General features: G+C 41.4%; 1 protein-coding gene across 1 annotated transcript in view; it reads right to left on the bottom strand.

The window, feature by feature from the left end:
• Window positions 1–7,502: 7,502 nt before the first annotated feature.
• The window catches only part of CNTN4 (contactin 4), a 353,580-nt gene continuing 346,371 nt past the window's right edge, over window positions 7,503–14,711 (bottom strand). Inside the window, exons 23-24 of the mRNA XM_026650447.1 lie at window positions 11,845–12,013; window positions 7,503–9,329 (exon numbers count right to left, since the gene is read on the bottom strand). Coding sequence (XP_026506232.1) covers window positions 9,229–9,329; window positions 11,845–12,013 — 270 coding nt within the window. The 3' untranslated portion in view covers window positions 7,503–9,228. The remainder of the gene's footprint in view (window positions 9,330–11,844; window positions 12,014–14,711) is intronic.

Genomic DNA, 14,711 nt, shown 5'->3' with positions numbered 1-14,711 from the left:
TGGACACCTCAAGATGGAGGTTCCTAGGGTTGTTTCTGGGACCGGAGTTATTGGCTAGTGTCATTCGCTTGCAAGTAGCTGGGAGCAGCTTACATGCCAGAGGCTGTGCGTGAATAGCCCAGGGGTGGGGGTTCTCACAGCAGAGCAGGGTAAGGCTGGCTCCCAGAGTCAAGGATTGGAGTGACCTAGCAGATCACTGGTCCAGACAACACCAGAGGGCAATGTCACACATTCTGTAAGCATCTCTTATCAAAGCGTGACAGCCAAAGACCTCTTCTGCTTGGCAGCTAAGAGTTAGAACCCTAATAACCTCAGTGAAGCTACCTCTACTTACATCGGAGCTAAATTTGGCCAAGTGGAACCACCCCTATAAGAGTGGGCTGAAGAACTGGTCTCCTATTGCTTGTTTTGTTCTCCGATAAGTGGAATATTTTTGTTCCTAGAACCGTATGTTCTGAGGAAGTGGTTAGGGAACTATCACACTTACATAAATCACATTTGAGTCTTTGCTCTTTGTGAGTGCAGGAGGGACACAGCCAGAAAGACTCAAAAATCAAAATACAGTGAAAGAACTTTTTCAAGAGATGGTGGCTTTGTGTTTCGTTACGCAAGTCCCTTGCCCTCCACTCCCTTTTTAAACTCACCTTTTCCCATACAAACAACCCCCCATGATATAAAATGGAACTCAATTATGATACATTCTTTGTTGCCTTAGCTGCTCTAATAGCTGGTACTATGAACTCCATCCTCCCTCCATCCTTCCCTTTTTTAATATTAATTCCCTCAGCATCCCATGTTTGTTGAACTCATCTTAGGTTGTAAGCTTTTTAGTTTGCAAGACCTGTGTCTTAATATCTGTAAAGTGTAATTTATATCAATGGAAGTATAAGCAAATACTAACAACTTACCTAATTAGGCAAACTGTACTCGATTCAATTTAAAATGTGGATTTTCTTCCTTTTTTTTCTTTTGGTAATTAGAACTGCTTTAATGGTGTGTGTGAAATTTGATGTGCAGAACTCTGTTTCATAGTATTTAACCAGAGGTCAAACATCAGGGCCTGATTCTCCATTACCTTGTGCAGTTAGTTACCATAGTGCAAAACGGGTGTAAAACTTTGTATTTGCATTCTTTTTGCACTGCTGTAATTGACTAAACAGGTGCAGGATAATGGCAGCTCAGGCTCATCTGGTCTTCTTAAATGACAAGAGTTTGTAAACTGTGAGGTCATGAGAGCCTGATTTTTAAGAGGTTACCTTCTGCAGCATCCAAAATAGGCTGCTTAATTTGCACATGCAATTGATAACTGCACACGCAAATTAGCTTTTTGCATGCACAACTAGTCACACTTATAAGTGATTGTGTGCATTCAGATAATTCTTTGCTTGTGCAATCAATGCAACCTTGGATTTTATGCATCAGGATAATAGCTTTGTGCACTGCAGTGGTATCACTGTGCCAAATTCAAACACGGATGAATTCATACTGAAAAGCATTCAGGGCAACATCTATAAAGTTCAACAGAAAACCAGGAAAAGTCACACATTCACATGTAAAGAGGAAGCCAACAGATTCTTGGTAGCTGCCCTTTCAAACATTGTGAAATGGTTAGCCTATCAGCGTAAAGCCCATCTGCACTACGTGCCGTCTACAGACAGTGCTGAGCACATTATCAGCACTTAACTAATAAATCGTCATCATTACTTTGAAAATGATGAGTGTAAAAAAAAAAAAAAAAAAGCCCGAAACAAAATATCAGGACAAATGGCGTCCCAACCGTACTTTGGTTGGGACGCGGGACAAACTCCTCAAAATCGGGACAGTCCCAATTTTATTGGGACGTCTGGTCACCCTACGCTGAAGGCAGGAGGGGCATCGGAGGAAGGTGCAGGAAGGGGCATCGGAGGAAGGTCTGCTTGTGCAGACGAAACAAATTCTTGGCCTACGTGCCGAAGTCAGTGGGAGTGGCAGGCATCCAGCACCTCTCTGGAGCATGTCCTGTGCCCTCTCATGGCTTCTTCTCGAGCATTTTCTTCACAACATCTGTGCTTGAGTGCCCGATATCTTCAGCAATGTACTGTTGTGCTAGGAATGCCTTTAACCTGAGGACTGGCCATTTGCCCAAACCAAAAACTGAGTGGGAGAGCATCCTCACCAGGGGAGCCCTGCTTGCTCCCCCAGCCTTCTCACTGTTCCCCTGGGTCCAGCTCTGCAGAGTGGAGACATCAGTGGGTGAGCACCACTGCTGTTCCCCTGCTTTCATCCCTCAGCTTTGGCTCTCCTGCTTACAACCAGCCAGCACCTTCCTCCGATGCCCCTCCTGCCTTCAGCGTAGGGTGACCAGACGTCCCAATAAAATTGGGACTGTCCCGATTTTGAGGAGTTTGTCCCGCGTCCCAACCAAAGTACGGTTGGGACGCCATTTGTCCTGATATTTTGTTTCGGGCTTTTTTTTTTTTTTTTTTTTTTTACACTCACCTGTCCGGGTCTTCGGCAGCAATTCGGCGGCGGGTGCTTCTGTCTTTGGGGGTAAGGTTTATTACCCGCTGCCGAAATGCCGGACGGGTGAGTGTAACAATTAAAAAGGCCCCCTTCAGCTATGGCTCTCTGGCTTGGGGAGGTCAGCTGGCAAATCCAACCTGTGGCTCTCCTCGCCTTCAACCTTGCCTCAGGAAACACTTGGCAGCTCTCACCTGCCCTTCCTGACTGACCTGGGCAGTTCTCACCTGCCTTTTCCTGACTGACTCTGGCAACCTCGACTCACCGTCTTTCTTCCTCTTAGATTCTCCCTGATCCTTTATAGCCCCAGATGTTGCACTGCCCTCTTAACTATCCAGCCTGGGAGCACCTCGTCTGGCACAGGGAAGCTGGACCTATTTCACTTACGGCAGCCAGCCACCCTGTGACAAGGTGAAAGAAAACCCTCAGAGAAATATTATTGCTCTTGCCTGGGATTTCTGAATGAGCCAAAGGGAGTTAGGCTCCCAACTCCCCATTAATTTCAGCTCCCTTAGGATCCTTGAGAATTCCAGCCTTAATCAATACAGTTTTCTGGTATTGCCTACATTATACGCTACACATTTCAGCTCTCAGTTGCACCAGTCCAACCCCAATGAAGCAGAGTTTAAGCCAGTGTTTGTTCTTTTAGTTTAATCTTGTTGCCTCCCTTGCAATCTGTATGCTTGCCTTGTGTAATCCACAGAGCACACTGTAAAATAAACCTGCAACTTTGTCTTGAAAGGGAACTTGTTTTGCTGATGCTCATGAGGTGTGGCAACTTGTGCAGAGTTTCTCCTAATACTATCAGGAAGTTAGTACCACCACTGTCCGGTGCTGTTGTTAAATAGGTGTCTGGTAAGGCAACTCCCGTCTTTTCATATGCTGTGTATTTAGACCTCTCTACTGTATTTTCCACTCCATGCATCTGATGAAGTGGGTTTTAGCCCACAAAAGCTTATGTCCAAATAAATTTGTTAGTTTCTAAGGTGCCACAAGGACGCCTCGTTTTTTTTTTTTACTTTAATTAGCCAGTTCCCAAACTGGTGTAAATTGGTATGACTCCTTTGAATTTTTGTGCCTAAAAATCTCCCTTCAGGTGATTTTAATGGATCGGAGGAACCAAGATATAACAGCCTAAAAACAGTGTGTTAGATCAACAGAAGCTTAAAATGAGAACACAGGAGAATACATTTGCTATTGATGTATTTTATTTGTTTTATGCCATCAAATATGCTAATATATAAGAATGCTAAATCTAGTTCTCTCTCATTTATTAAGCCCTTTTTAACAGAAGGCTACCACAGGGATTATGCAGTATATTTAAATAATTTTTGCGTTGTATTACTATAGGTTGAGTGATTAGAAACTGCCTGGAATGCTCAGAATTTACCAGCCAAGCTAGTGATGTGATCAAACATAAAAGACTGGTATATTAGGCTGGTGTACTTGGACAAATATTTGTGTTTCTGATTAATGTCTCAAATAAAAACGAAAGACAATCTTTCAAGTTTTAGTGTTATTGACAAGAGCCAGATGGATGGTGCATGAGGAAATTACACAAACATTTGCAAAGATTTGATGAAAACATGCAAGAATGTGTACAGATTTTCATAAAGCCAGAAACAATGCTCCAGATTCTTAGTACTTGTAGAAATGTCTCACTTGCTCAAGAAGGGCCAGATCGCAAAAACCTTACTCACAACACTAGTTGTGGTGTAAGGTATTATGCAGTGTGAGTAAGGGTAGCATAATCTATCCCATAGAATATAAATGCTGTGTGGAGACCACAGCCATTGCCTTGCTCTTGGAACAATGCATTTAAATAAAATATAACATGAAAGATATATATCCAGCAACAAACTGTTAGGATCTGGCACCTAGATTTGTTCATTCTGCCCATAGGTGAGCAATACTGCATCTCCATGTATCTATGCTGGTACGTGCTCTTCTGAAATCCAGGTACCCCATCTCCAGAGAGGAGTTGTCTTGTCTAAACCACAAAATTTCCAATAAGATTCTAGAAATAAAGTCTAATCAGGCAAGTTTGTAAATATAATTGAAAGAGACAGTGTGGTCAGTGAATAAGGCACTGGACTGAGAATCAAGATGCCTAGGTTTTATTCCTAGCTGTGTGACTGTGGGCATGTTATTTTGCTGCTCTGTGCCTCAGTTTCCCCCTCTGTAAAAAGGGCATCATGACCTCACATCCCTTTGTAAAATGCTTTGAGAGTTGCAGATGAACAGCAGTAGGGAAGAGCTAAATATTATTACATCGTCAAAGATATTCAAGATGTAAATTTCCCTTTGAAGTCAAAATGTTTGTGTGTATCAGATGATAGGAAATAAGTATTTTTCAAGGCAATCACTATTTTCCCCTCCTTACAGCACCTCTTACTGCCAACAGCACAGATTTATACTGGGTTTATTCTTTTAATGGGATGAGATCCTAACCTGATATAAATCAACAAAGAATCATTAACTTTACCAGCTGAGGATCTAGCCCATTGTATTTGCTGTTGTTGACATCACAGTACTGCCTATCTTATGCAGATGTATATTGGGAAGCTTTGCTGTGGCTTAAAGGGACTAGCCATTTATTTAAAAAGAACAAAAAAACAACTCTCTAGTAAGTCATTCCTTACTGTCATTTAGCAATTTAAGCCACAGGACAGTAATTTGAGTCACTGAAAAATTTCTAATACACTCATAACATTCATGGTTAATTGCACTATTATCATTTAGTGATTACTGCCTCTTTACCGTGTAATATGGCAGAGATGATGGGCCAAATTTACCACTGGCGTGGTGGCTGCAACTGTGCTGAAGCAAATATTGAGCCTGTTTATACCAGGGTTTTTAGCTCTGAATTACAAATAGGTTCAGTACATTTGTGCTAGACACCCAAGTGAATACTTCACACAAATTTTGTCTTCAATTAGGATACACAAACCCAATACATTCATCATATACATCAACACAAAAATATCTGAGATAACATCAGCTGGAGAGGCAGCACGGGGAATGCCTACCACTAAATTCTGAACTTGACTGAATATTGCAAATTTAAAATTGAGTTATGCTACTAGGCCATTTGATTTTTAAGCTCCCTTGATCATAAAGTGGAGCCTGGCTCCTTTTGAAAATGTACAGCGTCATTGGAGTGCTATAATCATATCGTCTTCACACACTGGTGCACCTGAAATTCAATGTTAGAAATGTAATACAGCAGGATATTCAGACCCCACACCATTCTGCTGGAAATATGTGATGCGGGGAAGCTTGTGCAGATCCATTTCTCCTTGCTTGCTTGTTCACTGAGCACTGGAAAGTTAGAGTCTGTAAGAAGAGCTATGTTGGACCGAGTGGTAAGCCAGCTAGCATCAGACTGGGAAGATCTGCCTGGAAATCTTGCACCTTTGCTTGCATAGCCTGTTGCTCTGCCTGGACCTCTTGCTTGGTCCGTTCAATAGAGACTCCTCTTTAAATCCACATAAGGGCTGCAATTAACTCTCCTCTACACCCTTTTGAGGAGTGTCTGTTTACTGTTAAATTTAACACACAGCATCCAGTGAGAACACATATCTAGATCCAGAGATCACGTTCCCAAGCAGAACACTGAGTTTCTGAAACCGCAGTATGGGCCATATAAATGCCAACTCATGACTTTAATGCCATTTCAATTTACCATTACCCTAAATCCAGCAGCACTGACAAACTGAGGATAATACTGATCTCAAAGAAACTGTTAGCCTCTCTAGTATTGAATCAAAGAGAACCCTTGCAGTATAAATGAGGATATATACCTGGGGTTGGCAACCTTTCAGAAGTGGTGTGCCGAGTCCTCATTTATTCACTCTGATTTAAGGTTTTGCATGCCAGTAATACATTTTAACATTTTTAGAAGGTCTCTTTAAGTCTATCATATATAATTAAACTATTGTTGTATGTAAGGTAAATAAGGTCTTTAAAATGTTTAAGAAGCTTCATTTAAAATTAAATTAAAATGCAGAGCCGCCCGGACCAGTGGCCAGGACCCGGGCAGTGTGAGTGCCACTGAAAATCAGCTTGCGTGCCACCTTTGGCACGCGTGCCATAGGTTGCCTACCCCTGATATATACATCCTTGACACCCTGCGCAATTCAAGGATAGTCCATTATTTTTTGTCAAGATCCAAATTTCTTGGTAAAGGTCCAGACTCCAGGAAAAAAAAAAAAGTAAATAAAAAGATTTTGGGGTCTGTTCGAAAGCGGATTTGGCCCGCAGTCCGCCTATTAACTACCCGGATGTACATTGTAAAACACAAAGCAACAGCCTTTCAGGTGAAGGTTCATTGGAATTGTGTATAACTTAGAATTGGATGAACATTTAGAAGAAAATTTCAGCAGTAACACCAAGAGTCAGCAGGAATCTTGATAAAGTTTATCCTTATGTACAGAATTAATATTCCCACAGGCACCAGAAGAAAGGTCCTCTCATCCTCTGGACTGTATTTGCGCTATCTGCAAATATTATCAGCAAATTGGGCACCTGTACTGCAGTTCCTTCCTACCTGCTGAACTTTTGTAGCTTGTGTCCTTCCTCCTTAACTGTCAGAAGTGTTAAATGGGTTTGTGAAGATAAACATTTCATCTGTTTCTTTTTTCCATATCAAAGTGAGATGCTAACTGAGATTCTCCATCAGTAAAGACTCTATGATATTAGTTTACATAAGCTCTGAAAGGTCACAGAGCTACACAAGAGTTTGGAATCATCCAAAATTCATCAGATACTCTTTTTTTTATAGTGTAGGAAGCAGAATAAGCCTAGAGACTTCTCTGCCTCCCCTTAGTTCTGTGTTGGACTGCTTCCCACTTTTAAGTCAGTGGCAATCCGAGATAACCGGTGCTGAAGTTTGTCTCAAATTATAAACAGGTATTTAGGAAAAATGCTCCTGAAAGACCAGTATCTTTACAAATGACAGAATATTTATTACCAATACCTTTAAAAAAAGATTACATCTGCTAGATCACCGATAAATATCATTTACACCGGGGAGAAAACTACATAGGCTTTTTTTTTTTGTTTCATTTTCTTGTTTTTGTGGTTTTTTTTGTTTTTGTGTTTACATAGAAGTAACCATATCAAACTAAGAAAGGAACACAGCTTGAAATATTGACAATATTTCTCTGGTTAACACCCCTGACTTTTACACAAGTGGAATCCCAATTATGAGTTACTGAATAAATATATTGAGAAGGTTTAAAAGTTAACTTGTAGTATTTTGTAAGCAAAAAAGACAAGTTACAGGCAAATTTAAGCTATCAGGAAAAAAATAAAGCACTGCAGCGCATTTAAACTTGAAAATTTTTATAGAAAATTCCATTGCCTTTTTACCAGCATTGATCCATCTGAGTGGACTTACAAAATGATCCCATAGTAACAAACAGTCCTTTTCTCAAGAAGAGTTATTTTTCTGTTGATATTGTCATTTTCCAATATGATTATATTAAAACTTCATATTTGTATGAAGAGTTTGTAAAGAAACAAAGACTTCCTAGCACAGAACTATTGAGGGACCATACACACAAAGATACTTTGCAAATTAATATGAAAAATGTACTTTAGAGAGTTATTCACTAGAAACATGATACAGCTGTCAGATTCAGTTTATGACCGACACTCAAAAGAGATTATATAAGAAAACATAACTTTGTGATTAAATTATGAAGATTTATGAATTACATTTAAAATGTACACTGAAAAGAAATACATATTCAGACAGTGGAACCCAGAATTAGTTTTAAATCTTAAAGACATGCATATTATGATTATAATTTCCTTGATGTAAATCCAGAGTAAAATAATTGATTTAAACTGGCATTACTTTGGATTTACACCAAGGTAAAAGCTCAGAATCTGGTCCTTCTTTTGCTGCAGTAACTTTTGGTCTATGTTACTATAGGAAGAGATTACTATGTAATATCAACTTTAATGTTCAATTTAATGTTAATTATGATCAAGACAAAGCTACTTAAATACAATAAAATGAAAGCTTAATATATGATGTTAAAGTATTGGCTAGGAACAAAAATCTGTATACTTATTTTTGAAGACTGTAGCTGTTCTTGAAGATTATCTCAGGTTTATCTTGTACACTCATCTGATCCAAAATGAAAAAATATCTTAAGCACTTGATTTTACTTAGGAACCATCATAACTGTCATTTAAATACAGCTGCCTTGAGTTACGAACCAAGTCCTAAACAGTTCTCCCAATGTGTACCCTTGCAAAACTGTACAATCAATTTGTAACCAATTTACTGAGAACAACTTTGAACTCTCAGTTTTAAAGGAAAAAATTCCAAACAATATTTTTTATGATAGTGTTATCTGTAGCATTTTATAGCAGAGGAAAAATTAATATCTACATCATATGTTAACTTTAAAAAATTCTATAAAACACTAAATATATAATAAAAAATATGCATATAAGGACATATGTAAACTGCTTTGGTAACATCATATTACAGATGTTTTCAGTGCATTGCAGAGTTTCCAAGGAAACTTCAAACAAAGCTATATTTGCTTTGAGGAAGTACTGTATAATGCCATTCCTAAAGAAGCATAAAACATTTTTTTTCCAGTAGTAAGATGTACTTGAACAACAATATTACTTAGTACTGGGTGTCTTCAAAACAACTAGCTAAATGTTGCTTATATTATAAACAGGAAGTCCTTTATGTAATTTTTGTCATAAACTTGATCTAGCTGTGAGAGATATCATTATTGTGCTGATGGCTGACAACGTACACGCATTTGAAGTAGAAGTACCAGATCCTCTCGCATATGCATCTGAGAAAAGGAGAGAGAAAAGAAAGTAAGGAGAGCAGGATTCAGCCCACAGCCATTAAATCCTGTCATGATGAGTCCAAAATGCATTCGACAGCAAAATGGGTAACACCACAAATGGGTAACAAACAAACGAGGAGGTGGTCACCTCCGCAGGTCCAGAGTTCAAAGTAAGTTTGGCTACAGACCCAAGAGTTCAGATGTTCCTGCAAAGTTTAGCCAAACTGTACATTTGCAAATTGGAATCTTACTACAACAGCCTTCTGATGGGATATCATAAGTACAGGCACAGGGTTGGTCAAACTCCCAAAGAAATCAATCCACTTTAGCCAAGCATATTGAATGCCCAAAATTTGTAAATCTCACAGTCCCAGTCTGAGGAACACAGGGGGAAGAGGGGATGGAATTTCTCTTTCTTGGACCTAATCAACCTCTTCTCCCCTTCTAGATTCTGTTTATTTAGTGGGACCTACTACTTTCATTAGCCATTCTGCATTATGGTTTGTACTTGAATTTCCCCAGTCATTTGTATTCAAGGGTACATTCAAAATTCTATGGCTTTAGGGAATATCTCTCTTTAGAATAGAACAAAGTTCAAGTTACCAAACACCATACCAACATGGCATGATGAACCAGATCCTCATGTAGCTAGCTGATTTATACCAGCTTGGAATCTGGTCTGATAGATTTTGTGACTCCATTTTAGATCACAGAAAAATAGCGTATGTGTTACTGGCTTTTGATCTTATGATTTTCTGTGACTGACGCTTAGATTCCTGACTTGTTTGTATAAGCAACAGGGCCGGCTCCAGGCACCAGCTTACCAAGCAGGTGCTTGGGGTGGGCACTTTGGAGAGGGGCAGCACGTCCAGCTGTTCGGCGGCAATTCGGGATGGTCCCTCACTCCTGCTCGGAGCGAAGGACCTTCCGCTGAATTGCCGCCGCAGATCGCGATCGCGGCTTTTTTGTTTGTTTGTTTGTTTGGCTGCTTGGGGTGGCCAAAACCCTGGAGCCGGCCCTGATAAGCAAGGTACATATCTACATAGATAAGATCAGAATCATAGCCTATTACCTTTGACACTGCTGTAACTCTACTGACTGCAGTGGAGTTACTCTGTAAGTAAGGGCAAAACCAGGCCCTTACAATGGATTAGTGTGAATGTAGCATCCAGAACTCTGAGAAATATGAAAGATTCCCAGTAAAACCACCAATCTGGATTTAAATCCAAACCTAGTCAAACACTGCAAGCAAAAGTGACACAGTCTTAAAAATTCCCTTCAGAACATCCATAAACACCCTCCCCTCTGACAAATTTATGCCAGGGTCAGGCTTGAAGAACCTGCAAAAACAGTCAGCCTAGCATCACTTCCCTAAACTTTCAGCTCTGTCTTGCCCTATCAGCTCTGATCCTGCTTGGAGAATTTCAGCCATCTCAGGTGGACCGGGGCTTTCCCCCTGACTTTCCCATGGTATATGTCAAATCCTGCCACCCTATTTCAGTGGGAGTTTTGACTGAGTTATGATGGCAGGATTTGGCCCATGGCCATAAACTCCCCCACCCACCTGAGTAAATCAGTTTGCCAGCTGTAGCATCACTCATGGAAATCACTTGGGAAGGTGGAACACAGACATTTTATAAGACCAGTGCATTGTAATAACTACTCCTGTCTCTACTGAAAATGAAAATATCAACTTCTACATGGAGATAAAGCCCCATTTCCCTAAATAAGTATATATGCACACAGCATAGAGTGAAGTACTGATATAACGCGACAGTATAAATTAATAAGTTGTTGCACTTCATACTGGACACTTTCTGATCACAAATTGCAGTGAAACAACAGATTCAATATATATATATATACACCTCTACCCCGATATAACACGACCCGATATAACACGAATTTGGATATAATGCGGTAAAGCAGTGCTCCGGGGGGGGCAAGGCTGCAGACTCAGGCGGATCAAAGCAAGTTCAATATAACGCGGTAAGATTTTTTGGCTCCCGAGGACAGCGTTATATCGGTGTAGAGGTGTATTGAAGAGACTATCAAGACCTGTAATAACAAATGAAAAAAAACCTGAGAGTGTCAGTCTAGAAACGCTCAGTAAAATATAACCCTTTTTACTATGCTGTTGCATATCTTTATTCTTGAGTAGGGGTCAAACCAAAACCTTGGGTTTGAATGCCCACAAATTCTGGGAAAGTTCAGGTTTGAATATGAGTGCTGTAGCTCAGTCTCGTCTCCGGTTTATTGTTTCTCAGCATACCTATCTGCGTACATGCGGAATTGGGCAAATTTGAAGCCTGCCTTCATTATGACTGAACGCTTGCACAAAACCTTTCTTTAGGGCTGCAGCTGATATTCTGCATATGCAAAGTGGGCCACGGTGCCCCCAACAGCTCAATTTTAGTGTGCAAAAAAATGGGATGCCATCTGAAAATGTTGGCCCTTGATCCATTAAGAATCCATGCGCCATGGGCTGGAAACACAAGCGCAATGACAACATTCTTACTTGATATCTTTGGAATTCGGATTTGTTCGCTGCTGCTACCATCGCCTCCATCACTAAATGGCTTTATTTCTATGATGTAATCTTCATCAAAAGGCAAAGAAAGCTCGACAGATGTTTTATTAGTTTCGATTACAGATGTGCTACTCTGTCTGTTCCATCTGTATAAAACCTGCAAAACATTGGAGTGGAGAATGGGTGGGGGAGAGAAAAGAGAACTGATCATCTCCATAACAACCTGAAGATTTACTATTGATCTTTTCCTTCCTAGAGCACAGAATTGTCTCTATTATCAGAAGCACGGCAGATTTCACAGATGTGTTGATCTGAACCTGATGGGTGCTTTAGGAAGCCACGTTTGTGAATTCTTCACTTTGTGCTGATGTGAAGCCACTGGGCACTGAGGGCTAACTATGGAGGGAGCTTGCAGAACGCGGCTCTTGTTGGAATTCTGATGGGTAGCCCTGTCATAAAGCCACATGACACTCAGCAGAGGCCCTTGTCACTGGCAGAGCACCTCTGCCTCTCAGCTTGATTAAACTTCATTTTCCCATCAGCTGGAGCAATTTCAGAAGCTCTCCAGCACAGCCAGCTTTAGCCAGGCGGGTGTGCTTCAAAAGGGCAATCTAATTTATGGGTCAGCCATCAGCAATCGTTCTGAACAGGTGCTGCTGCTGGGCTCTTTAGTCACTAGGTTGTTGGGAGTAGCAGGGAAGAGCACTTCTACTGGAAAATAAAAAACAAAAGCGATTCTGCTGTGGCTTGTGATCAGATGAGCCGGGCATAAATCACCCTTCCATTCAAAGAGCTAACCAGGCACATATAAACTTTATTCAGAATCACTGAGTTCCTCTGCAAATACTTCCCTCCCCCTCCTCTAAAGTAGCATGAGATCACCTTAATTTATACTTGTTAAATGCAAGGAGCTGAATATGATTTTCCTTAAATTAGCAAGATCCCTAAGCCTCCTTTCTCAGTTCTGGGCACCAGAGCCATCCAATTCAGTATCACCTTAGTCCTTACTAAGGATCAAACTAAAATAAATCCTGTGGCTTATTTAGAGATGTCATAACATCTTATTATAGTGCTTTAGAAAACTGGACTGGCGTATTTGATGTAGTGTCACAAGCAGCTTCACAGAATAAATTGCTTCTTTGATTTACCTTCTTTCTTTTCCTAAGATCTGGAAATTCAACTTATTTAGAATATAAACCCTGCCACAAAATAGCATATTTCCAGAAAAAAAATAAGTGGTTTTGCTCTCTGCATATAAATGCAATGATGTGGCTGTACAACTGTAACACAAAAGAAAAAGAGGAGCTACAAAAAAGACACACTACTGGATGAGACGGCTTTGGAAAGGTCACGAGGGCCTCTCTTCCACCATTTCAGGCTGACTTTTGGTTGAATTTTGAACTCAAAAACATAACCTGAAGCTTGGCCAAAATTGCTGAGATTTGCCTGCGTTTGGATGGAAACAAGTTTTGACCATACAAAAACGTGGTCTAGATTTGGTCAAATATCAGCACAGACATGCACGAAACTTGGCCTAGGTTCATGAATGTAAATGAATCTGGCTTGAGTTTCATGTTCCTAACAAAACCTGAAACTTCGTAAAATTTTCCGTGGTTTCAGGTTCCATTGCAAAAGGTTTGCAGAGCTTGAAACTCAATGTAACTTGCTGGCAAAATTGCCATCACTGCTTTCCTCAGGCCAAAGTAAGGTCTTGTGTAGCATGGCATAGTTCTAGGACTGAATTCTACCCAAGATTTTTCTCTTTATAATTTATACCCTACCAAGATTGCTACTAACTGGGACTTCACACCCTCCTTCCTTCTGCTTTATGAACAAAGCTGAACCATCAAGCAAGGACTTTAACTTGTCTGCTGCAATTAGTGGGCATATTTCAGCCACTGGTGAGCCCCAGGGAGCAAGTCTGTCAAGGGCAGGGGTACAGTGGTGCAAGCTGCCCCCAACCCCTGATTGGCTGAGCGTGTCGGCTCTGGCCAGTACAGCCCAGAAAATTCACCACTTCTGCCAGAGGAGCTCCCATAGAGCCTTGGCTAGAGTTTAAATCTCTTTCCTTCTGGCACAGATAGGAATCTCTGGAGGTGAATGCCCTTTACTAATTATAGAACAAGCCCACTACGTGTTGATTTTGTATCTATTTCTGAATGTCCCTACATAGTTACAATGGGCTATGTAACTGTGTACAGCATTGTTCCTGCTTGGGTCAGGAGAGCTATGCAAACAACACAAAAGTCTCTTGGGTAGGGTGATCATAGTTCCCAAAAAGGAAAAATGGACACTGCCTGGGGCTAGCCCAAAGTGCCCTCCCTCTCCCCATGGGGCTGGCCCGAGCCCTGCCCTCCATCTCTGTGTGGGGCTGGCATCAGCCGCTGGCCCAACCCCCCACCCCCTCTGCATAGGGTCGGGCCCCGAGCCGCCAACCCGTGCTGCTCACCCCTCAGCCTGTGCTGTTGATCCCCCCCGAGCCCCTCACCCCCCTCCTGGCTCACGTGGCCAGCCTGCACTGCTCGCTCCCCTCAGCCCGTGCTGCTCATCCTCCTTGGCCCCTGCCACTCACCTGAGCCATTTCCCCCCTCCCCGCCCGTGTGGGGCTGGCCTGGCCGGAACCGCTCACCCAAGTCATCCAGGGATGTTCCTCCATGCCCCGCTAGGGGTCGCACCCACTTTTTTGGCTCCTTTGCTCTTGCCAACTGATGATCAGGACAGGGCTTAAAAAAGGGACTGTTCCGGCCAAACCAGGCCGTATGTTCACCCTCCTCTTGAGTTTTATTCCAAACTCTAAACTCAGCTTCATGGATTCATGGACAGGTTCACTTTAACCAAAACTCAATGTGAAAATC

The sequence above is a fragment of the Terrapene carolina genome, unplaced genomic scaffold, assembly GCF_002925995.2.
Source record: "Terrapene carolina triunguis isolate 2854851 unplaced genomic scaffold, T_m_triunguis-2.0 Scaffold89, whole genome shotgun sequence".
Lineage (NCBI taxonomy): Eukaryota > Metazoa > Chordata > Testudines > Emydidae > Terrapene > Terrapene triunguis.
This window is presented reverse-complemented; position numbering and strand designations above follow the sequence as displayed.